General features: G+C 39.4%; 1 protein-coding gene across 3 annotated transcripts; it reads right to left on the bottom strand.

Moving 5' to 3' along the window:
• Window positions 1–4439: 4439 nt before the first annotated feature.
• Window positions 4440–24741, bottom strand: cpt1ab (carnitine palmitoyltransferase 1Ab (liver)). 3 transcript variants are annotated; one of them, XM_058646002.1, is made up of 19 exons: window positions 24624–24741; window positions 17948–18112; window positions 17256–17398; window positions 15647–15818; window positions 15098–15199; window positions 14455–14592; window positions 14281–14358; window positions 13266–13373; window positions 11682–11769; window positions 9448–9643; window positions 8754–8942; window positions 8541–8646; window positions 7630–7746; window positions 7211–7375; window positions 6242–6373; window positions 5989–6141; window positions 5293–5406; window positions 5042–5134; window positions 4440–4946 (listed from the first exon to the last, which is right to left on the bottom strand). In XM_058646002.1, exons 2-19 carry the CDS (start codon window positions 18086–18088, stop codon window positions 4863–4865), a joined length of 2319 nt encoding a protein of 772 aa, XP_058501985.1. In that variant the 5' UTR covers window positions 18089–18112; window positions 24624–24741; the 3' UTR covers window positions 4440–4862. The 3 variants fall into 3 exon arrangements, with proteins under 3 accessions (XP_058501985.1, XP_058501984.1, XP_058501986.1); XM_058646001.1 differs by lacking the exon at window positions 24624–24741 and adding an exon at window positions 22249–22400; XM_058646003.1 differs by lacking the exons at window positions 11682–11769; window positions 24624–24741 and adding exons at window positions 11155–11239; window positions 22249–22400.
• Between the last annotated feature and the right edge of the window lie 19 nt (window positions 24742–24760).

The raw sequence follows: 24760 nt of genomic DNA, 5'->3' as shown, positions 1-24760 counted from the left end.
AAAAGGAGCGGTAGACCCTAGACAGGTCGCCGGTCCATCACAGGGCCACATAGAGACAAACAAGCATTCACTCTCACCTCCTGCGACCCTCATGTTGAAGATAAAGTGGTAGAAGATGGATGGATGTTTTTTGGACTGTGGGAGGAACCCAGAGAAAAACCCTCACACACACGCATGCAGCCCTTGATCCAACTGGGTCACAAACCCGGGTCTTTTTGCTGCAAGGCAACAGTGCCAACCACTATGCTGATGCACATCAGGGAACTATGTTTGCCTTTGTATATCAAAAAGGATGTAATTTGTCTTTTTTTGGGTAAAAAGCTTCCATTTTAAAAGACAAAACGATGCTCTGGCTGGTTTGTCTGCTCGGGCTTCAGTAGAGATGGCCTAAGATGGCAGACTCCATTAAGCAAAGTCTTTGCCTAAAAGCTTGTTCTAAGATGCTGGCCAGTGCCGAAATTGAATAAACCCCTTTCCTTCTTCTCATCGTAGCAGAAAATCGTAGTCTGTGCATATGAGTGCATGCTGACTACTAACGTCACTAATTCTACTTAAACCTAATAAAAGTTATTAATAACTTTGGTGAGCACGCGGTGGGAGAGATTCTCGAGGGAATCACATTCAGCCCAACCTCTGCTGAGCTTCTCCTTACCTTCCTCACCCTCTGCCCCTTGGCTGAGCTCCACCTCGGGGCCCCATGAAGGCCCTACTCCTGTAGCACAGTTAGACAGGTGCAGCTGGCCACAGACACGCACAGTCCCTCAACACCAACCACCAAGCTTACCCTCTCCGTTTACACCTTCGCCTTAATCACTTAGGTTTTTTGTTTTTTTTGTTTTTTTAATTTGGGCACAGGTCTAAGTCAGATAAATTCACAAGACATACTAACATGGCTCCATGTTTTGTGAGGTGATGAAATTACAGTGCTGGCGGCTGGAGAGGACAGCACTGTTAGAAAGCCTGAGATGGGTCATTTTCTAAGCATAAAACATGACCTACATAATGTATTTATGTATTTAGCAATTTAATAAGCCCTATCTAATCTTACATTTGGTAGCAGGACACTGTTTTACCTCCTTCATTGATTTTAAATATAACAGTGACATATGACATAGGTAAGTTGTCAGGCAGTGCAGGCAAAACAACCCAAATCAAGGATGACACACATGATCTAGTGGCTGCAGTGAGAACTGTGTGAACAGGTACCAGTGATTACCAGCAGGCAGAAGGGGAACATCCTCGCATCTGAGTGAATGAACAGCCAAATAAAACAGGATAGGCCGCACTGGCTCTCCCTCTTTTCTTTGAGGGTGTTTTGGAACAAGTGGCCCATGAATTAAACTGGTGACAAGCAGAGGCCGCAGATCTCTACCAAAGTCTACTTTTAGAAAGTGCAAGTCAAAGTTTTAGGTTACAGTGTCTGCTCTTGAGTGAATGGGTTTTCCAGCTTGCCAATTAGGCGTACAAGTTAAAGGCTTGTTATCCAGAAGCCAGCGATGCTGTATGGATTTGTCATATATGTCTGTCCTGTTGAGCAACAATGTTACAATATGCACAGGATGTTGGGTTTCTTTTTTGGGGATAAAGACATCAAAAAGTAAAACTATAGAAAGAGAGCTGGTCTTGAAAGAGATTAACTTTCATGAAGCAGTCAAACTGCAGGTTCCCAGAGTAGATGAGGAGTAAGCAGGACACAGGAATGCAGCCTGGAAATGTTACCCTGCTATCGGAAGCCCACAGCGGGGTGACACTGGGGAGGTGTGTGGGTGAGAGGGAGAGAGAGGAGCAGGAGCTGGGGGCTAATTGTCAGATGTAATCACTTCCTGCCTCTGCCTTCCTTGGAAATCTGTCGCCTCGCAGTGACTTCAAACGTCTTCCGCTTAATTTCAGTTAATAGCTGAATACGCCACCAGTGGAGGGACTTGATACCCCCAGTGATTGAACTGGCTTCTCAGTGACATCTACTTGAACCCAACCACCTGGTTTCCCTTTGATTGAGCCATCATTGGGTCAAGTAAGGAAACAACCCATTGTCATGTCAGACAGATTTCACAAGGTTTGTAACAAATTGCCAGGACTAAGAAAAGAGGAAACAAACAACTCTGACATTTGACTCTAAACTACTAATGTAAGCTAATACTTAAAGGTCCAGTGTGAGAGAATTAGTGACATCTAATGGTGAGACAGTGGATTGCAACAAGGCAATCACAGATGGCAGACTTCACCCCATTCACGCAACAAGCCTCTAGCAGCATCTGTTGGTCATATTGGCAAGTGCAAGTGCAAGTGTGGATGCACAAACAAGTGATAAGTGGAGCAATCTTCTACTCACATGGTTCCCAACCTGGGGTCCAAGCCAGAGGTCACATGGGGGTGCAGGCAGAGCTTTGTCTGCTCTGAGGTTATTAAAATTATATTTGTGCATTAAATTTAGAAAATCCCAATCACAAACCCTATTAAATAATCAGAACTATCACCCAAACTAAAACCATTTTTTTGGTCCACCTTTAAATTTATTAAGCTATTTATAAGCAACACCTCAAGTCCCTGCAGGTCCGTCAGCAGCTATACCTGATAGCGTTCCGGTTGTCAGCATCTGTACAACTAAATACAACTAAACCATGTCTGAGAAATGTAAAGTACTAAAGACTCACTGGTATCAAATAAGAAAACAAGACAATGTCTCAAGAGTTACCTTGGTTTTTGATTTTATGGAAGCACAGGAGTTTTTTATCCATACAGATTGTGAGAATTGCAACAAAAACCTGTTTATTTTTTGCATATGTTTGTAATTATTCACTTTATTCTTTTGGTGTGTGTGTGTGTGTGTGGACAGGGGTTTGGGTTGGACACAAGGTTGGGAACCACTGCTCTACTCAACCCTCCCTTTCCATGGTTTGTCAGGGAACTACGGTGGCCTTTGCAGACTAAAAGGAATGCTGTGTCGATTTGCATTAATGAGGTTTGTCCACTCAGGCTGCCGTAGTACATAGGACAAACTCCAAGGCTACGAAAACCTATACAGATTTACTTAAATAAACATACATATGGTACTTATAGTATAAATAAATACTATATCGTGTTTAAATAAAAATGACTTAAAACCTAAACAATTAATAAATCTTCATCTTTGAGGTAGGCCATTTACCCCAAACATTAAGAAATAGAAAGATTTAATATTTTTATCATATTAATTACATGTGTGGTAAATACAACCATTTTCCTCCACGGGGTTAAGAGTAAGAAAGTAAAAGAAGGCACAGCTTTTTTTTTTGACAGTCGCTTTATTGTTAAAACATGTTTTGGTGTATCAGCTGCTTGTTATTTTTTTTACACATCTTTCAAATGATTGCAAACATATACAGCTTCATCTTCAAAAACCATGCAGCGTAAACCTGACGTTTACCAAGATAAAGGTCATACAACTATGTCAGTGATAACAAAAGCATGTCAGAAAAAGAAAAGGGAAAAAAAACAAAAACATTGCCGGTTTCACTTTTTCACTTTGCAAAGCTTTAACTTAGTGCTTATTATTTGCCACATTCAGCTGGTAAATGTTTTCTCAGTTTGTGTGATAAAAGAAGCTAAAATATGGAAATAAAATAAATAATATTAGGAACTGACAACATTAACAACATAATAATAATAATAATGTGTTCTTAGTTTCCTACAGAACTGGAGAGACACAACAACCCACCAAGCAAATCAAATTCAGAAACAACAGATAGCAACAGCTCAAACACCTCTACACGTCAACTGACAACTTGAAAAATGTGCTGATACGTTGACAGCATCACTCGCCATGATCTGACAAAAAGGCTTCCAAGGCAGTTAAGAATTGGTTAGAACAAAATGACTCGTCAAAAAGCCCACAACAGTGATAAATTACAGTTATCCCTCCGTTTTTAAAACAAGACTCTGGGGGAAAAAAAGCTCAGTGTTGTCACATTCACCCCCAGATATACACCGTGCTGCCAATACCTCAACATCAACAGCAAACTTATTGTTATACTATGGCATCGTACTGCATCTCAACGTCTCCTACTGTTGCTCATTTACACGCCAGTGAAAGCAATAATCTTCTAATGCACCAGCCAGTACCACAGAATACTAGGCCAAATTAGTTAAAACCTGAGAATAAAAACATCAAACATGCACACATTTTACATCACCGTCTGTCGCTACACCTTTAATCCAAAGCAGCTAAAGAGAAGAAACACACCGGCTGTGCACTTGAGTCAAGAAGGCAACGAAGATCAAAGCGCACATTTATCATTCCCAAAATGAAACTGATGCTGTACATCAAATTGCTGCTTTGGCCGGTTACGTCACTCAAGTGCTTTGACCGTGGAGGCTATGTTAAAAAAAATAAGAACATTTAAAAAAGAGGATTTACAGGAATTTAGATTATGAGACAAAAAGTCAAATATTGCACCATCTCTCAAGTTAAGATTTTATTCAAATATGGGACGATGCGACTGAACAATCCTTTAGCTGAAATGTCTGTTCCTATGGGATTAGAATCTAATGTCCGGTCTGCCCTTTTTACATTAATCATTTCATACTCATTATACATTAGGCATCTGTGTGTGTAAATTATTGTAAATTAAAACTTGAATCCGTCGACTACCTGTACCCACTATCATCAGAATCTCACCCTCCCTCCCTCCCTCCCTATGCATACAGGACACATAAAAACATCATAAACATTGACGGCAATATTTCCAAATATCTTTTCAAATCATCCTAACTTGTGTAACATCATCTAGGCTGTAAAATAATCCAACAATCCAACATTTGTTCTGTACATACTGTATTGCTAAAAACAGCATCCCAAGTTTTTGCAGCCATGTAGAGGAGAATCAAATGGCTTTGTTGTTGAGCTGGAAGAGACCGAGTATATCCAGCATGGCCTGTTTGATGTTGTTGCCAAAACGGTGCGATTCCTAAAAAAGTCAGGAAGAAAAACCAAAATGTTACCAAAAATAAAGGAAAAAGGAGCTAGAATCATTTGAATTTGGTGACAGAGTGGTGGACTTACAGTCTCCGGGCTTGAGTGTTTGCAGGAGATATGGAAGTTGATGAGGTTCTCGCCAACAATGATGTAGGAGACGCCATAACCGTCATCAGCCACCTTTATGACACAAGAACAAGGAGTTAACTTATTCTATTTTTCAACTACATGTGCATATTTGACATTTTACCGAATTAGATGCACAGTATAGACAGACAAAAGTACATGACTGCCTTCACTCTGACTTTAAAAGTTGTCAAAGGTGATGTTGAACTCACCGGCCCAAATCCACCCCCAGAGGACACGTACTCTGGGTGTCTGACCAGGTCAAAGAGCTCAGTCTGCTGCAGAGGAGTCTGACTGGTGGACAGCCTCCATGGCTCAGACAAGACCTGAACGGAAAGGTAACATAAAGTTTAGTTAATTCACTGTGAGAAAATACTTCTTATAATCCTTATAAGACATCGTGCTAAGTTATTGAGGTTAGAGGAAGCAAGTGGACATGTATTTACAACTGTAATAAGTTGGAACACTCTAAAAATAATATGCCATTTCTTGTCCCATTTAAGCAGAAGGTTCCACTAAGGTGGATAAATAAACCTTATGGGATTTCTATCTGAAACACTTAATTTTACATCACAAATAAAAAATAATCTACAATAACTAAGCTAGACTTTTAGAGGAGGTTTACTAATCAACACATCTGTAAATCGTCCTGCAGATAGGTTTTTTTCTGAGAATGACTCCGCTAACTATTTTATTTACTTAAATGACAAATCATCCAAAGAAAAACTCAAGTCTTGACCTGGGGTCATGTGAAGACACAAGTCGATAAAAAATATGTGTCAGTCATGCCAGGCATTGTATAATTCATGTCATCCACAGTGGAATGCACCTTCATCCTCCTGCTGCTCTGAATGTCTCCAGCTGAGTTGCAGCCTCAAATGAAACCCTCACCTATCAACAGTTCCTACCTCTTTGAGGAAAGGTGAGTCTTCTCCCAAGTATTTAGAAACCACATAGAGACAGAACAAGTGGCGATCGATTCCCTTCCCTGTCATAGCCAGGCGGTACATGTTTTGGTGCTTCTCTGCTGCCAGCTTCAGCAACTTGAGACACTCTTCCCTCTAAAAACAAGAAAACAAGAGAAAGAGACAAAAATGTCACACACACATGAATTTGTAATGAATGAACATGACATCACTTGAGAGAAAATGTGCTGCTTACTGTCTCGTCTCTGATCATGGCGCGGACAAAGGCACAGGTTTCCGTCGTACAGGAGCGCACAGTTTCTGTTCTGCCCTCACGGAACAAACGCGTCATGGAGGCTTCGTAAGTCAGGCAGAACTTCTTTTTGTCCTGTTAACGGACAGTTTGAGTCCAGGTTGAAACGAGATGCCACAGTCAGTTGTTTTACTAATTGTAAGCCTGTCACTGGATTTTTTTACTTGGTGATAATCACAAAAAAGCCTTTTAAATGTACACAAACAAGGGATTAGGTGGAGACACAGCAGCTAAACTCTCATTAGATTACCAAGGCAGCTACTTAAACAAACTAACTTTGAATGCCAGGAGCAGATACATGTTCACCTGCTGCCCTTGTTTTTTTTAAGAGTTATCAAATTAACTGCAACACTAACAGGAAATTAGAGCATCAAACAACACCTGATGAAATCATTCACTATTAAGAGTTTGTCTCTCAGCAGCAGCAGTGTATGGTGTTCAGTTAAGTTGTGACTGCCCTCTGCTGGGGATTTTGAGAGCACTGCACCTGGACTGTGTCTCTGCTCTGCATAAAGATTTACATGTCAGTCTGAAATCCTCAGCTACTACATACAGAATAATACACATCATAGTATACATATTACCTATTGATTTCTTTGTTTATAACTGATTGTGGTATATTATCTTATTTTTTAAACTGCAACCCTTGCAGAGGAAGCAACAAGGCAAATATTTCACTAGTTATTGTAGTTATATTTTGTGCTCATCTGTGGCATGTGTACCGTGCAATAGTTTGGTAATGAGAATTAAACTAAAGGCTAATACCTTTGCATGAATATGTATGTGAATCAATACTGATAATTGTATTTTCCATATTGCCAAGCTACAACTTGATGATTACTATGAAAATAAGCTTGTATTAATAAAATTCTACTTCCCTTTTAACTAAATCAGTGAGAGAAATGTACGAACCCTGTAATGAGCCAGCTGTAGGGCGATCTGGATGAAGGCATCTGGACTGGTGCGACACTTCTTAATCAAACCCTTTCCAAAGTCAGAGAAGGGGATAATGTGACAGTCCACGTCATCCGCTAGAGCTCTGGCTACTGTCAGAGAGCTCTGGATGGTTTCCTGGCACTGGAAGGAAAGACACAGTGATGTGTCAGATGAAGACGTAGCATCACTAACAACATGTCGTCATCAATAAACCAACTGTTATTAGGGTTATCGATCAACAGCTATTCACAATGATACAAGTTAATTAGATTATGCATGTGTAACGCACACACACTGGAGCACATTGTTCAAGCGACCAGCAGAGGGAGACCAAGGACTGTGAATGTCTAACTCTGAGTTACACTGTTGCAGTAAAAAGTGCTGTTGAGTCTTACTTCAGTAGGGATGTCCCACTGCAGTCTCAGAGGACCGGGCAGGTTGGGGTGGGGCTTGCCACGGCAGTGACCGTCCTCGTTATATCCCAGCTTGATCGGGTCCATGTAGAGGACATGCTGCAAAACAGTCAAGTGTTAATATGGGAAACTCAATGAAATGTCATCAAGGCCTTTAGACTCTGCAATGCAGTGTCTTCTTCTGTCTAGTTTAATAACACACAAAAACATTGATATAGCAACCTGTTATTTGTTGTTGTGGTATTTGGTTTTATTTTTAATTTCATCAATTGTTCCTTTTATTGGATTTTACTGTTTTATTCTCTGCCTCGGCTTTGTTTTTGCACCATTTATACACTGTTTTAATAAATGCTTTATAGATAAAGATCATATCATTATTATTGTTATTATTATTATTGTTATTATTATTATTATTATTAATAATAATAATAATAATAATAATTACAATCTTGTTTTTACCTTGTTTCAACCATAACTAGGTCATCTTTTACAAGCTGAAGTAAATACACAGCATTTATGTTTATAGTAAATAATTGTACTCGCTTTTTCAAAACACACACACGCACAGAAAGAAACTGTCAACATTCGAGCAAATACACATCAACTTAATGATCGTGTTATTACCTCTGCCAAGGCGGTTGTGTTTTTTGGCACTTATGTCTGCTTGTGAGCAACATTAATCAAAAAAGTAAGAGACTGATTTTGATGAGGTTCAGAGGTTACAGCCCCAGATTTTGGTGGTGATCTGAATCCAGATTCATCTCTCCATCCATTCCCATTAAAATATATCAATCCAGCCTGCTGAATTATTTGCTTTTAGCCTTTTTAAACCTGATTTCACAATAGTGGGACAAAGTGATGATTAGATGTTGGCTTAATTAAAAGGTACCTACCTCCCACAGATGACCAATGATTGGAGCATCAGCCCAGGAATGCTCTGCGTTCAACCCCATGGTGCCGTTTTTGAACACTATCAGGTTAAAGGATTTGTCAAACCACCTGGAAGGAAACACAATCATTAACATCTTCAGTTTGATTCACTATAAACTTGTGTCCCCCACACTTGTGGTGATGTACTGTATGTTGCTGCTGATTATCAATCACACCTGTCGTAGCACTTTCCGTGGAGCAGGGATTTTGTGTAGCGGTCCAGAGACTTCACTGGATTGTCTACCTCGAAGCGCTGCTCGGTGTCATCGAGGGTTACGAAGAAGGCTGCCTTCTCAATGGCGTCCAGAGACTGCTTGTTCTTACCACGGCTGAAGAAGGCTTCACGGGCCTTTGCCCATGGAGTCCTGCAAAACATTAAAAGAAATGATCATTTCTAAATATAAATAAATATCCATTAACTCATTAAGTCTCTGAGCTCCATGCAGAAAACATAAATCAGTTGGACGATGACTGAAGACACCAAGAAAAGTTCCAGAAGCAGATTCTACTGCTAAAAATAAACATGGACGCTCAGCAGTTTGACCGGATAACACTTAATGTAGTTGGGTGGATGAGTCATGGGGGTGTTGCAAGAGGACCTTGTGTCATGTAGAGAAGTTGTCATGGTTTTGGTAATTACTCAGAATTCATCACAGGGACAGAAGTTCTGCGTTTCAGTTTTAAGTTAGTTTCAACTGCCACATTAATCTGTTTGTGTTGAGAGGAGTGACATAAAGTTGAAATATAATGACCATAAAACATACATAAATCTATAATTTATACACATATATATCCATGTACTTGCTGTCGTGTTACAATACATGATGTCAATTGTGTGGCCTCATTCACACTGGCTGCAGCGCCACCCACCTTTCCCCTGCAGTAAGTGCAGCTAGACTCTCCTCCCCTGGCAGGGGCTCCGATTTGTCCGCCAAGATCCTCTCCATCTGCTGCTCAATCTCCCGTGGCAACAGCAGTCGTCCATCATAAAACATCCACACCTTGAAGAAGCGGCCCTTGTGGTACACGGCGATGTGTTTGCTGTCATTCATGTGCTGAAGGTTGTCTGTGAGAGAGTGACCGACAAGATGAGTGTGCTAAAAGATGAGTAGATGAGTGTTGTCAGAGAGTAGATATTTGTGTGTCTGTGTTGTGAGCAGCTTTTAATTTGAGATTGTATGTAATAAAATGTTGTGTCTGCCTTTCGTGTGATGGTGAAATGTTGCAATATCCAAAATGTCAGCTATGTGAGCAAAATATTTATGGCTGGTTATTTTGTTGTGAACGTCCTCATTATGAAATCATCTTCATTTGCAAAAAAATAAATAAAAAGCCCAAAACAAACCAAAAAAAAACTGTTAATAACATGTTAATTCATGAAGCATGAATCTAGTTTGATAAAACTATAGTAGCTTGAAATGGGAGGTGAGGGAGTGAGATGGAGGGTGGGGAAAACAAATTTGAGGAAAGCAGTGATTTGGAATACAATGAATTCAGGCAATATTTGTTTGAACATCACTGTTTGCAACTAAGAGAAGCCAATAAAAACATTGTTTATATCTTTATTTTGTTTTTAATTATAATGTTCAAACAAGTGTTGCTGTTGTTACAAGCACGATGGAGGAGAGGATAAAGGAACAATCCAACTACCACTGCTACACCTACTGTGCGTCCTCTTACAGAGTAAACATCAGCCAAAAATGTGAGTATGAAAGTAAAAAAAAATAACTGCCATACTTTTTCACTGGTTCTCCACATGTAATATCAACTCCTCTCCATCAACAAAAACCTGAAAATACAAACTTTTACAACCTGATGGGTCACTTCAAACTAATAAATATACATATACAGAAGAGTTGAAGTGTTTTTATTTTCTATTCTAGTTATGTGATAATATTAAGTGTCATCTTGTTAAATAACGCTAGTCTGATATGGAAATTTAGGTAAAAGTAATTCCCCTCCTATCATAGTAATTAATAAAGGTGTGGTTCCGTTGATGTTGCTTGTAATTAATGACCGTTACTGAGCCTGAGCACATCAATAACTGGCTCCGTAGTACAGATTAGTCAGGACGTCCTAAATTAGGTTTAGTCTGGCCAGATAAGGAAAAGATAACCTTGGTGTGCTGACCTCGCTTTGTATTACATTCTCCAAGTGTCTCAATAAAGCACACATTGTGTAATATATTAAATTATTCTTAGACTGGAGAACAGTGTAATGCTCTTATTCACAGGAGTAGCTTCTTTTATTCATTACTTTTAGACCTTATCGAGATACATGGAACTAATCAAACATACACGGGAATTAAGAAAATTCATAGCCTCACACTTTTTGACATTCACAGATTTGACTTGAACAGGTCTTACCTGTAACACCTGCTCAGACTCAAACACTACAATTAAATCTCATGCAAATTAGTTCATAATATGTGCACAGACCAGCACACATGCATTATGAGTTTACTGAGATTATATTATTTTCAATTACAAAACAGTGGAACAGTAAGTCCCAAAGGAGAAGTACAACAGGAGTAGTGTGGAGGAGGCAGCATTGCTAAAAAAAAAAAAAAAACTCTACCTGTTTCAACACCTGGAACACGACTGGTGTTGAACATACGCTCGTATTGGGCTGAGCACATGGGAATAGTGTGTAGGAGCATGAGCTGTAAAGCAAAAGGGGAGAGTCAAACACAAAGATGACAAACTAATTCACTAAAATCCCAAAGAGCGCAGCAGGAGACACACACACCTACAGGAAGAGGAGCGTAAATGAAGTGAGGGAGTAATGAGGACTGGTCTAAGAAGCGGGGGAGACTGCAGATGGCTGCCAGAAGAGAAATGAGTGAGGTAAAGAAACCAGCGGTCAACCAGCTCAACGTCAGCAGCAAAACCCTGATTTGACAGTAGGATCTAAAGTCTTAAATCATTCAAATATCTTTAATCTGAATATTTACATCTATGAAAGCTAATGAGAGGCATAGTGTCAGGGCTGTGCTGCTGATAATGAGCAGGAAGTCAGGGTTTCCAGTGGATGTTGCCATGGCAGTGGCTAAGGTCACAAGGTAGGGTGTCAGAGGGCCCGGCGGAAATTTACCCTCCTCTTACCTGTCTCCAAACCAGGGACACGGCTGGTGTTAAACATTCGCTCCCACTGAGCCGAACACAAAGGAACCTTGTTCGCCAGCAAGTATATCTATCGCAGTGTCCGATACAGCGATAGACAAGGGACAAAACAGTAACAGAGACAACTGAATGTGAGTGTGCAACAAAGCAAGCTCATGCATTGGTGTTTGTACATACGCTGTCAATCAGAGTGTACGTTCAGGCAACATGTTGTAAAGAGTGTGTCAGAATGTTGCAAAGACAAAAGGAATGTGCATGTAAGCATCAAGCAGACTGATAAAGGAAAACGTCAGACTGAAGTGCAGGAAATTAGTTCACACTACGTGACTTTCAGTCTTCTGATCTAAAGTCTTTGCAGTTGCTGAGAGTTCACACTAAATAAGTGACCGGTGACGGTTGGTCACACACACTGTAAGATCTTTTCTGGAGGAAGCCCCACTAATATTATTAATATTTTTAATCCTGAAAACACACACTGCTAAATTGAGAACAGGGCAAAACCAGGGTGAGTTTAGCTCAGTTTCAAGGCTACAGGTTGACCAAGTAATCGTTGCAGTGCGGTCCATGAACTCTGCAAATTTTTTTTGACAATGTATTTCCCTTTTTTTCCCCCCTTTCACTCATCTTGTGAACCGCTGTTGTATTCTTGTTCCTGTTTCAACCACAGTCATCCCGCCCTGATCTCTGTTTAGTTAGAGGGACTTATGGCGCATTTCCACCAGCACTACTCGCCTCGCCGCGGCACGACACGGCATGATTAGGTTACATCTCCACTACAAAAAAGTACCTACTTAATGTGGGCGGAGTCATCACTGCACGGCTGAGTGAAACTGCGGTGACACACGCACGCAGCTGGGAACGTCTCTTCCTGTGACGGGACTCTGGCCAGTCAGCGGCCGGCAGTCTGACCAATCATTGCATAGTACCTACTACTCAGCACGCTTGGAACCTTGCCGGAGCAGGTACTAAAAATAGTACCTGGTACCAGGTACTATGCTAGTGGAAACGCTACTTAAACCGTGGCGTGGCAAGGCAAGGCGAGTAGAGCCGGTGGAATTGCGCCAATAGTCAGTAACGCCTTGAGAAGGCTTCAGCGAGTCTCCGCAGGCCATGTCTTTGCATTATGTGCAACTTGTAAAACTTGTTTATGAACAAATTATAAGGCTGGAGGTCTTGTAGTGTGAACCTATGAGCACAGCTGAACTTTCAGCTGTGTACAACATCAACAGTCTACATCATCACGGCTGAGATTGCAGATAACAGAGACTTTACACAAGGACAATTTGTAAAAGATAGCTGTCATTGTAAACATGAAAGACAAACACAGCAGAAAAAAAAACAATTATTAACCAAGAAACTATGACAGGGTAAAACATTTACCGAAGACTGATAATATGATGGACGTGTGCCATACATACATACATATACACATATATATATATATATATATATATATATATATATATATATATATTGATATCAAAGCTTGAACTTTTTTTATTCATTAACCAGGGTCCAATAACATCATTTAAGAGGTGTAATAGAAACACAACATTTTGTACTCACTGGTTTGATCTGGGCTCTGTCCAGTTTTCTCCGGTAGAGCATGATGGCATGGATGGCATTACCTGCCCTAGCAGCCTGGACGGATGTGGGGAACACATACAAAAAGTCCTGGGGAAATGGAGAATAATAATATTAAATCAATTGTGAATCAATATTCAATCAATTGTATCAATGTGAATCTACAATTTCAAGTTGTAAGCTGAATTTATGAACAATAGCAGCAATGTTTTCTGGTGCTGGTATAAAATATTTGCTTGAGTGACCCACGTCTGCCCTGTGCACTCTAGTGACACACCTATTCATTTCAAAACATACAGAGGGAGCTGTTGATTTATCTTATACTAAACATGCTGAGTTCACCCAGTTCATGAACACAAATCTGACATAGAGGATCTGTAATTATGGTTTTGTCAACCAAGATGTTCCAAAAATCCCAAAAGTGAAAGACTATAGCTGTAAACTTGTGAAATTATCAAGCATTACATTACTACTCACAAACAAACTACCAAGGGGCAAACAAAACATTACCCTGCTATTCAGCCATGCATATTTATCACACATGATAGTAGGTACTACATTAAAACATCCAAGGTTTTTTTTTTTTTTTATGGAATAAAATATTCATATTACTACACAACTGTAAGACAATATATTCAGCCACATAAAGGATTCAGTTTAAAGAAAAAAAAGCTTTGACTGTTAACTCATAATCTCATCTAATCATCAAAAATGCACATCACCAGCAGTGTGGTAGGTCAGTTTACAGAAATGTGTGCATGGAGGAGGCAGATCAGTCTGCAGTCCATTGACAAATTATACAAAAATGACTGACAAACAGTTAAGAATCCATCATGAAAAATTAATTTTTGTCATTTTCTCTAAATGGACAGTTTCATGCAATAGTGCCTCCTTCAGAGAACAGAATACAAATAGAAGCTTATGTGTACCCTTCAAACAAAAGGGTAAGTAAGCCGTTACTTTACTTTACCGATACTTTAGTAGAGTTGTGTCTTACCATGGCATAATAGTTGCTGTTTACCATGATGGGTCCACGGCCTCTGAGGTAAACATACTCTTCCCACCAGTCACTAACCTGTGCAACACAAAGAGAGGACGGAGACAGTATAAGACTGAGTCAGGACAGAAATCACTGAGTCCACTGAGTCAGTGGATGTCTTCTTTGACTTACATAGTTGGAGCTCCACCACGACTTGAGTTTGAGGTACCACTGCAACCTCGGTCCCAGGTTCTTCTCAAAGTCTTTCGCCAAGCCCGTCATTCGTTCATATTTCTCATCATCCATCAGTGGGCGCACTGATTCCAGGTACTGTAAACACAGAGGAATGAATGTCTCAGAGTCAGTTAAGCCAGAATTGACCAGTTCTGATGTGCCCAAATTATGGGTTTTCTATTTACTTCAATGTGTCATGTAGCTTTTTTTCTGCATGTAGAATGCTTGCTACGTTTGAAAAGTCCTTTAATTACTTTAATCTCCACAAGTCCCTGAAAAACCATATTTACCTATGATTTTTATTTCAGATTTGAAAAGTGAGGATGTTGAGGATATTTTAGGGGTTTTATTGCTATAAGCCACTCCACAGCTCAAAGAAAGACCTCGACTGTTGAGTAAAACGACAACAAAAAAGAAAAACATTTCCAAAATGTTCAGTAGTAGTATAATGTTTTTTTTTTTATCTCAACTGGTATTTAGATAAGACTACAATTACTCTTTGTTATATACATGTTTTCTCTAGTGGGACCACAATGAACAATCAGACACGTGAACCAACAAAGGAGATACAAAAAGCAAATGACTTCAAGGTGGGAATTACCCTTCTGCACGTGCCCTTCACAGAGGGAACAGGTAACCGTGGTAGAGAGTTCTGGAAACTGTAGAGCATTGGTTTCCTGCCAGAGAACACCTTCACTAATACCTGGACAAGAGAAACAGATAGGGAGTGCAAAAAAGAATTTCATGACAGTTTCACTTGGCAACTTACACTTGAGAAGCAAAAGGCAAACTATGTATCCAGTGGGTTGAACAAATAAGATAAAAATAGCTAATGTACTCTTCACTTAAGAATATTTTTGTACTTTGAACTATTTTTTAAAACCTACAACAATAAATACATTTCATATCACAAAAATTCAAATAATAAGTGAAATATGTATATGTATCACATTTAAAATGTAGTGCATTTATGTATGGTATAAAATACTAACTGTAATACATTTAAAATAATACTTAATAATAACAGCCAAGACCTTCAGCATAAATTTTGAAGTCACATTCTTCCATATGCAGAGGCAAAAACTGCATTATTTAGTGTATCATTTGCTCTAAAGTTACTTAAACAGAGAAAAAGTATTCACTGGCTCACCATCCACACACGAGTGGACCAGGTCAAAGAGCCGTGGCGTGAATGCATCCAGCCATGCCACGATAACAGGCACTTAAGGGTATTTCTCATAATCATGATTATGGTGATCCACAGACCCGTGCCCACAAGAACTCCCCCAACCATCCTCTGGCTGTCTGTGGACATATACTGGCTGTGAACGGACAAGAGACAAAGACTCAGAGAACACCACAACAACAGTGGCAACAGTGGCAGATCAACCTTGGTCACAGTGCAAACAAAAAAATTGTTGAAATTATCGGGGCTTAAAATGGGTCATCTGTGCGGACTAAGAATATGGGTGTAGTAAATCATTTCTCTCTCAGAAAGGATACAAAACAATTGGATATGATGTTTGTGCTGCCATAAAAGTTCATTTTTATGCTTGAGCAATTAAGGGATTTAAATGGGCACTAATGTAACACAATAGGTACTCGAACATGCTCAATGTAACACCTATGCACTTCTTTGAATTTATGAAACTTTTAAGACACAGGTCAGTATTTTTAACGTTACGTCCACATTTCAAAAAACCTAAACCATCTCTTTAAAAACTTCTCAACATAATTAACTTTACCACACTCTCATAAACAATTTCCTGGAACTGAGGGCAAATCTCCAGCATGATTGAGGAGAGGCTTTTATTGACTTGACAAGGTAAATATTGTCAGAACTTGTGAAGGTTTGTTTGGTGTGGTGAAGAAGGGTAATAAACACCTGAGGTATGTACATAAAAAACTGTATCTGCAGTAAAAATATTTCCAGCGCCATTGCTTTGCCTTGCTCAAGATTTGTAGAATTTTCATCTTTTACCACAGTTACTAATTTCTAGCTTGTAAAACAAGAGTAACTGAGTGATATTAGTGGAGGTTGGCTGAAACAAAATAGCACCGGAGATAACAAGGCTTCAGCATCCAACAAAAAGCGGCTCCAGTGTTGTGTCGTGTGCTTTCACTGGTCACTGTCCAAGTCACACACAATGTGGTAACCCAGCAAACTGACGACACCTGGGCCACAGGGTTCACTGGTGAGTCCTGTCCACTGCTACACAGCCAAAGAATGACTGAATGACTGCTCAAAAGTATTTCACCAGTGGGAATCTGTTTAATTGGCATTCACTCAGAGGTGAACATTCATCTTCCGGCTGATAGCATAGCCATTAATGCCTAATGACTATTAACCATATTGTCAGCATTTTGGTGTTACATCAGCATGAGTAGCAGTAAAGTCCGCTTTACCAGGGTTTTGGTGACTGGATAGAGAGGGGGTGAACGGGGAAGTCCTACTTTTTGCTGACCACTTAAGAGCACATGCTTAGACACTGCTGTGTAATATATTGTTTGGTTTTTCATCAGCAAATTAAACTACAAAACGCAGTACTTTGGAGCAATGATTAATTGACGCTTTTACAGCCAACGCGTTGGGCAAGGTATAGCTTTCCCCCACTCAGCATCTCAGTGATTACGTTTATAGCCCATATTTGTTCAGAGTCATACTCTCTAACAACATTTTGAAAACAAATAGTCTAGACATGAGTGCAGATCACACCATGTCATTCTGGGACAGCACGTCAAGACACCAGTGGCCTTACCTGATAGGTATGTGTTGGCCCAGCTTGGCTACCAACCCCAGAGAGGGATCCAGCTGTTGGTATTTATTGTAGGACATGTAGGACCCGACCACTATCATGAAGCCACCAGGGCTGCCCGGGTACACCCCAGTCATTACCCCATTCTGTGGAACACAAACCCAAATGGAAGGTTACAAAGGTTACAAAGGTCATCAAGGTCACAGAGAGTTACAATTTTTCACTTCACTGATTTCATAACATTTGATATCACAGAGTTTTCCTGTTTATACGTGTGAGTTAACACTAATTGCCAACAGAGGAGCTTCTAGTAAAATTGTTAGCACTCCTTATGATTTGAATGGCTCAGTGTGACTGCATGTGAACAGACAACTAGGCTAAAGGTAACAGGGACATGAAGAACTGACAGCAAGGTTACAGTCACTGTTAGTGTGAGGGAGGCTGACCTTGTGTGATTGCCTGGCTGTTACAACACAGCAAACAAGATTTACATGGACAGCAAACAGTAAAACTAAAATTAAAAACTAAAAAAAACACAAACAGCACAACTATGATGGTATTTACTGACTAAATATTTACTGGGAACAGAAAATGTGCAGAGGCTATTGTCAGCAACCAACTCAGTCAAAGATTGACAAAAACACCAAGCTCAAGGCCTCTGTACTTTGTTCTAATATATGTCAAACACGTCGCACCTTGAAGCGAATGAACCTTTTCTTCCAGGAGTGGAGGCCAGAGAGGTAGACCTGTCGTAGAGCTTCATGGCAGAGATGTAGGTCGATGCCATCCGGGCCCACGGTGAACTGGAAGGCCACTGCCTGGTGAGCTTCTGCCATGGTGACTACTACAGTGTAGGGTCACTGAAGGAAAGAGACGTGCAACACAATGAAGAGTCAGTGAATTTTCAAGGGTGATTCCATCAAAGACTACAAAACATGGTGTCGGGAACTGTTGGTTTTTTGGTGTATTTTAGGGCAGTTGGTATGGAGTGTGAATGCTGGGTATTCATGCTAAATCGAAGGCGAATAACATTTACAAACACAGTTGCCACGGTAACCCATACAGCTCAAGTTCCATGTGAGGGTTGTGTCCCACACCATTCATTTTCAACAGGGGAAAAATGCAGAAGAAACTGAATATTTTGAAACACTGATATCTGGATGATTCTGAAACTAAGTGATGAGGTGAAAATGTCTAACAGTCATTATTCTTCAAAGTGTTGTATTCTACCTGATTCCCTGATTGACGCTGTGTGGAAAGGGATTAGCAGTAATGTTGAACTAAAGCGAGTTAAATGGGTAAATACATGCTCATTCAAGGCACTACAGAGCTCACACTAGTTAACAGGTTACTATGATCTTTCTTTAAACAGAGTCCCCTTCAGTTACTCAGCACTAATCTAAATTGACAAAGAACATTCAAGCGTGGAATTTACTACCATGGTTGCTGCAGTAACGCACATACAGATCAAAGGCAAGGTGTAAGTGTCCATGAATTATCCATTATGAGCTGTTGTGATATCTGAAAGTGGAAGGAGTTACAGACCACAAAAGAATGGACAATAATATAATGAAGAATGGAAATCAATAGTGTGGCTGTTGACTCAGCCTTTACAGACAACTTCTTGTCATCTTGATGAAAACAATTCACTTTGTGTAAAGTGGGTGTGAACTGATAGTCGCTCTTATCAGTGACTCAACATTCTAACTACGTATTTCAAAGGTTGCAATGACAATAATGATTCCTTCAACTAAATTAGTTCCAGCCCAGTAAGATTAGTTACTTATCTATTAATTAATTACTTATCTATTTGTGTTTTTCCAATAATGTCTTTGCTCCATACAACAAAGAAATCATTAAAACAGAATAAATGTTGGTTTGTGCACAATACAAGACATTCAAGAACATCTTCATTTCCAGGTTTGATAAACACAGATAATTTTTTTTTCAACATTTTCTGACATTTTTTTTCTGCCAGATTAAGTTGCCGCCCTATAGCCCAATCATGATTTCAAACCCCCAAATCATTGGTGGGCATGGTTTTATCTTTAATTACTATAACAACAAAGAGGGTTCATGAAAGCGGACACTGGGCGGTGTCTGAAGTCTACAAAAAGCCATCTCTGAACTTGTTAGGCAGGTATAGCAACTCATCCTTTAATAGTGATGTTTTCTTCTTCTGTTGAGGTTTATCAGCACTTGACAACCAGCTTATAGGTGTTTTACCACCAATGTAATCAAATGCCAGGCAGCATGAAACATAAAACATCGAGCCACTAGACATCTTCTAAATACAGCATTATTTAATTTGTAAGTTTCTACAATTGGCGGAGCATTCATTATGAAAATGAAAGAAGAAAAATCTAAATTCATTTTGCCAATTTAAGTAATTTCTCAGTGTGGCCGGGTTAAATTTAGAGTTTCCAATTAAACGAGAGGGAGAAACCGAAAGAAAAAGTAGAAGTATGAAAACCAGTCTTTACATGCAAATCTTTCCAAATTACCAACTGTGGATGAGTCAACGTCTAACTATCTTTCCAATACATAAGATACCTTGAAAGATGTGTTTTCATTTTAGGGATAGACAAAATTTAAAAAGATAAAGTGTGACTGAGCTTCAGTAAGCACCGTCAAGTAAAACTATCAGACCTGACTGAGGCCCAATTCACACGACAAACAGAACGAAACATTAACAATCTTTAAAAATGTTTTCCGTAAACATGGTATTGTTTCAGGAAATGTCTTCATTCACACGAAAAGAAGGTCTCTAAACGCTGTAATACATAAGCCAGGCCGGTACGTGGCACTGTAACGCTTAAAAACAGAGAAAGAGGATGCGTCGCTCTGCGCAAAACCTTTTATAAATAAAGCTTCATTCAAAAAGTATACTTTGCAATGTTCATATAATCATAGAAACGGAAAGAACCAAGCCAGAGCGACGAAGTAAGTAAAATAAAAGCTTATATACCAAACAATCTCCAAACACAAGAGAAGGATGATGACAGCAGCGACGAAGATAGCAACAGCAAGAGAGAGATGGGGACAATGACATCATCATTTTCCCAAAGTGGCTTTTGGTTGTATACATGACAAAGTGAAGGTGGGGATTTGAGATGGTACCACCCTGGAACCTGTCCTGAGGACAAACCCTAAAGGGAGCATTTGTGCATATCACTTCTGAAACTTTGTGGGTGCTTCTTTGTGTCTTCAGTTGGTTTTATTAGCCCAATGTTGCTATTGTGCAGCTATTTTATTACATAGACCTGTATCTTCAGTTAAAAACGTTTCACTGTTACAGATTATCCTGCAAAACTCTGTGTGCTCAAAAGCAGTGTTTATTTATATTACGTTTATTATATGTATTTTATATATTTATATTTTATATATATTATATGTATATATATATATATATATATATATATATTTTCCCCTATGTTTTATTTTATTCAATTAAAGCACTCTGAAAGCATGACACGTCGTTTCTGCTTTTACAGTCGTGGGATGGAGCAGCATCCACAAACCGGTGTTTGAGCAGCCAGTCCCTTCCCCCAGCTGCTTTGCAGCATCACATGATCTGAGCCTGTGCAGAAGAAACTGGGGGAAAGGTCGCAGCGCAGCGCCGCCGCTTAGATACCGGTAAAACTGGAAGCATAACTACAAAAATGTTTCTACGACATTGACAGGATCACACTGGTGTTCAAATACCAACACGCGAAATACCGCGTTAGTTTAATATGGCGTAGAAACAGCATATGTTGTTTTACTATATTTCAAAGCGGGTGTAAGACACTGTCTGTCTGACGTTAGTTAACCACAGCCCCCCTCCCTCCTTTCCATTCCTTTCCTTTCCTTCACACACTCCCCTCCTATAACAGTACGTTTGTGCACTACGACTGAAAACGCCACATCATCTACCTCAAAAATGCACTCCTTGTTGTAATGCACGAACATCACAACACTTGAGACTTTGCTACAAAGAAACAGTCGGAAAATGTAGGTTACATTTTTCTTCTTCTGGTGGGTTGTATCAGGTGCCCTGCCCACGTGGTCTGTGTGAAATGAGGTCAGTAGTGTGCAACTACCAGTGTCAATACAACTATGTTAAATAATTTATCAGCGAAACAAGTTTGTTCTCCCTTTGTCAACCACAAAACAAACAAACTAAACATTTTTATAACCGCCTTTAAGAAGCTCTTGCAAAAAAGTGAGACACCAGGACAAACCAGCTTTTACTGACCTTCAAGTGGCAGGTGCCATATGCATTGCACATAATGTCTTAGTTTGCTATAGTCATGATATAGTATGATAATCCACTGTCCAGTGGAAACACATTACATGGTTCCAAAGTCTGAGGAATAAAAACTATTGTATGTGTTATGTGGAGGTTGTCAGTGAATGACCTCTACTTGTAATGATTGTTGCTACGTGTTGTCAATGATTAGAGTATGTATTCCATAAGGACATGTTTAAAAGCTTCTAAGGATCCCATTTAAAGCAGTCATTGTTGGACTGTTGTATCACACAATACAGCAAATAACAGAGAACTACATGAATCAACAATAAATATAAATAAGCAACCAAGACATGAGAGGAAATATGTTTCATGCAGATATTCAGACAGAAACTGAAAGATCTCCAAAGCATCTTTCCTGGATGTGAAAGCAAATGGCTACATTTTAGTCACTTGATTTCCTCAAGCTCAACATTCCCGGTTATGTCAACGTGAAGGACTAATAATAATAAAAACACTCTTGTCGGTGAGTAAACACCGCTCCGCTCTGCGCACTGCGCCGACTAAGAAATGCAACGCATTGACAGACAGAGCCAGCTTTTACTGGGTTTTCTACAACTTGCCGACGCCGTTTCCCCCTCCAGAATCCATGCAGCCATATTTGTCCAGCTACTTCTCAATAACGCACACAGGGAGAGAGACACAAAGTCAAGTCCAGCCCGGGTCACGCAGGGTAAATGGAAAATTAAACAAATACAAACTCACCAGCCCTTTGCTAACAGTCACGTTTTGACGCGGACGTGGACGTGGCACGGTTCGGCTTGGCTCAGTTCGGCTTAGTTCTTGGCGAAGACCGCTCTACACTACGCATGAATGGGAGCGGACAGGCTTGTTGTATACACCGCCACAATGCCTGCCCTCTTTTTTCTACGTCATCTTCTTCTTTCCTGCAATAGAATCCCTGGCACACAAAGTAAGCAACAGAAGAAACAGCGCCCCCATGTGGTCTCTTAAGTTATTCTTCTATTGAACAATAATAATTGGTTATAGTTATACTGGAAGTGTAATAAGTTATTTACTATATATTTCTACTTTAGAAATAATTAATATCACAAGGCATCATATTCCTTGAAACAACAAGCACTCAAATGCTGACATGGCAACCTCTAAAAACTAAAATCATTTTCAGTCCAACTTTTACTGCTTCATCCATATTCTTTATGATGTGATCTGCCATATACATGTCATCATATTATATAACCTCTGAAAGGAATACATTTTGTGGGTTTTAGGTTGCTTTTAGGTTGTGATGATTATATAATTACAGTTGGAGAAAAGCTGACAAATGAGGGAGTCATTTAGAGAATTTGTACTAATTTAGCATATACAGTACTGTGCAAAATTATTGTGCCACCATTAAATGTCGTATTAACAATGCTTAACTGACCATGCAGTGTATTTATTTGGTATCCACCCAAAAAAATATGGGATGCTGTTTTAAAATATAAACATTTTCAGGAAAAAAAACAAAAAACGAGAGTGTAACCCTAATTAATGTTACTGGTAAAACCTGTGTTTATCCTACAATTTCATGTCCAAATAGATGAGCTGTGAGTTGCAACTAACAATTGTTTTTATAATTGATTAATCTGTCAATTATTTCTGCGATTAATCAAGTATTTATTTGGTCCATAAAATGTCATGAAATGCTGAAAAACTTTGATCAGTGTTTCCCAAACCCTTGAAATTATCATGTTCTCAACATTTTTCAGTTTTCAGATTTATTTGTCAAAGGGAGCAATGAAACGTGGAAATATTCACAAGCCAAACAATTAGAAGCTAAAAATCAGAAAACTTGTTTAAATTGTAAAAAAAAGAAGAAAAAAATAATAATGGCATAAAAACAAAGCTGGTGGTGACTTTTGCACTGTATGAAGGACAAACATGAAATATTAAATACATAAAGATAGTTTCATTTTACACACTAAACATGTCAGAAAATGTGTTGTTTTTCAGATACAGGGTGTGGATGTAAAAAATAAGGAACTACAAACTTCTCTATCACACCGTATCAACAAAAACAGTGTTAAACATGATATTGTGCAGGAGTTCATTTGTCTGGAAACATCGTGGCATTTGTCCTAATAAGTGCCACAGTTGTTTTCCCCTTGAGTCAGACTATACTTTTATTGCTTTTTTTTCCAAATCAGGATTCCACACTACATATATTTTTAATCTAATAACCATAATAACTGAACTATGTGTGTGTTGGTGCAGTGTCAGTTCAACATATTGTTTTCCCCACAGCATAATCATGATGATGTTGACCTATTGTAGTAGATGTGTATAATAAACTGTGTTAGGTGCTCATGCTGACTCACATGTGTGGCTACAAGGACATGTGAAGGGAATAAAGCCAGTGTTAATATTAATCTATGGATGAAATGTTTTTGAATATAAAATTCATATAGCACAAGAAGCACTTCAATTAAAAAGTGCATCTTGTTTGTCAAGAGCCTTGGTGGAAAAATAAACAGGCCTTTTTTCAAGACAGCTATTTAGTCGTGAGAGGAGCACAGGTGTTTCCAATCACATTAAGGACAGCTCAGTTCAGGTCATGTAAGTCAGGACAGTGTGACAGTACCATTCATCAGTTCCAATTCGATCACATACCCTGGTACAGTAGCACAGTATTTCTATTTTCCTCCAAGTACAACAATGACTTATCAAAATGGCTGATGTGCAAAGGGCCCATTTGTTGTGTTGTTTTCACTGTACAGCACCTGTGGAAATTAAACTGCTATGCCTTGCCTGTGTCACTCGTATGTCTAGAATTTGTCCAACAGAGGGCGCAAGATGTCAACTCTTGTCAGCCGTTTGAATTGTTTGCAACAACTTACTTGAAATATGAAGACACGTAAAAATACCCCCCCAAAACATGACATTATCGCGCTCCAACAACAACCAAATCAATAAATCGCTGATGCTTCACGCCAACGCAATGTTAAAGATATTATCACCACAATTTCAATTTAAAAATGAGTAGAAACATAAAATAGGGGCGGGAAAAAGATTTAACGGTGACGTTGAAGAGGTGTTTTTTGCGAAATCAAACACTATAAATCATAAAGACGTCTTACCTTCTCTGTCAGGTTTGTGTCTGCTGAACCCGGAAACTGATGAGTGGAGGCGCGCGCCTCCTGTCGTTGCTGGTGCGCGCGTGCGCTCTCACGCACGGGTGTTCCCGCTGTGTGTTCTGTCACACACACACACACAC

The sequence above is a fragment of the Solea solea genome, chromosome 12 (genome assembly GCF_958295425.1).
Source record: "Solea solea chromosome 12, fSolSol10.1, whole genome shotgun sequence".
In the NCBI taxonomy this organism is placed as follows: Eukaryota; Metazoa; Chordata; class Actinopteri; order Pleuronectiformes; family Soleidae; genus Solea; species Solea solea.
The sequence above is the reverse complement of the archived record's forward strand: the minus strand, read 5'-3'. Positions and strand labels throughout refer to the sequence as shown.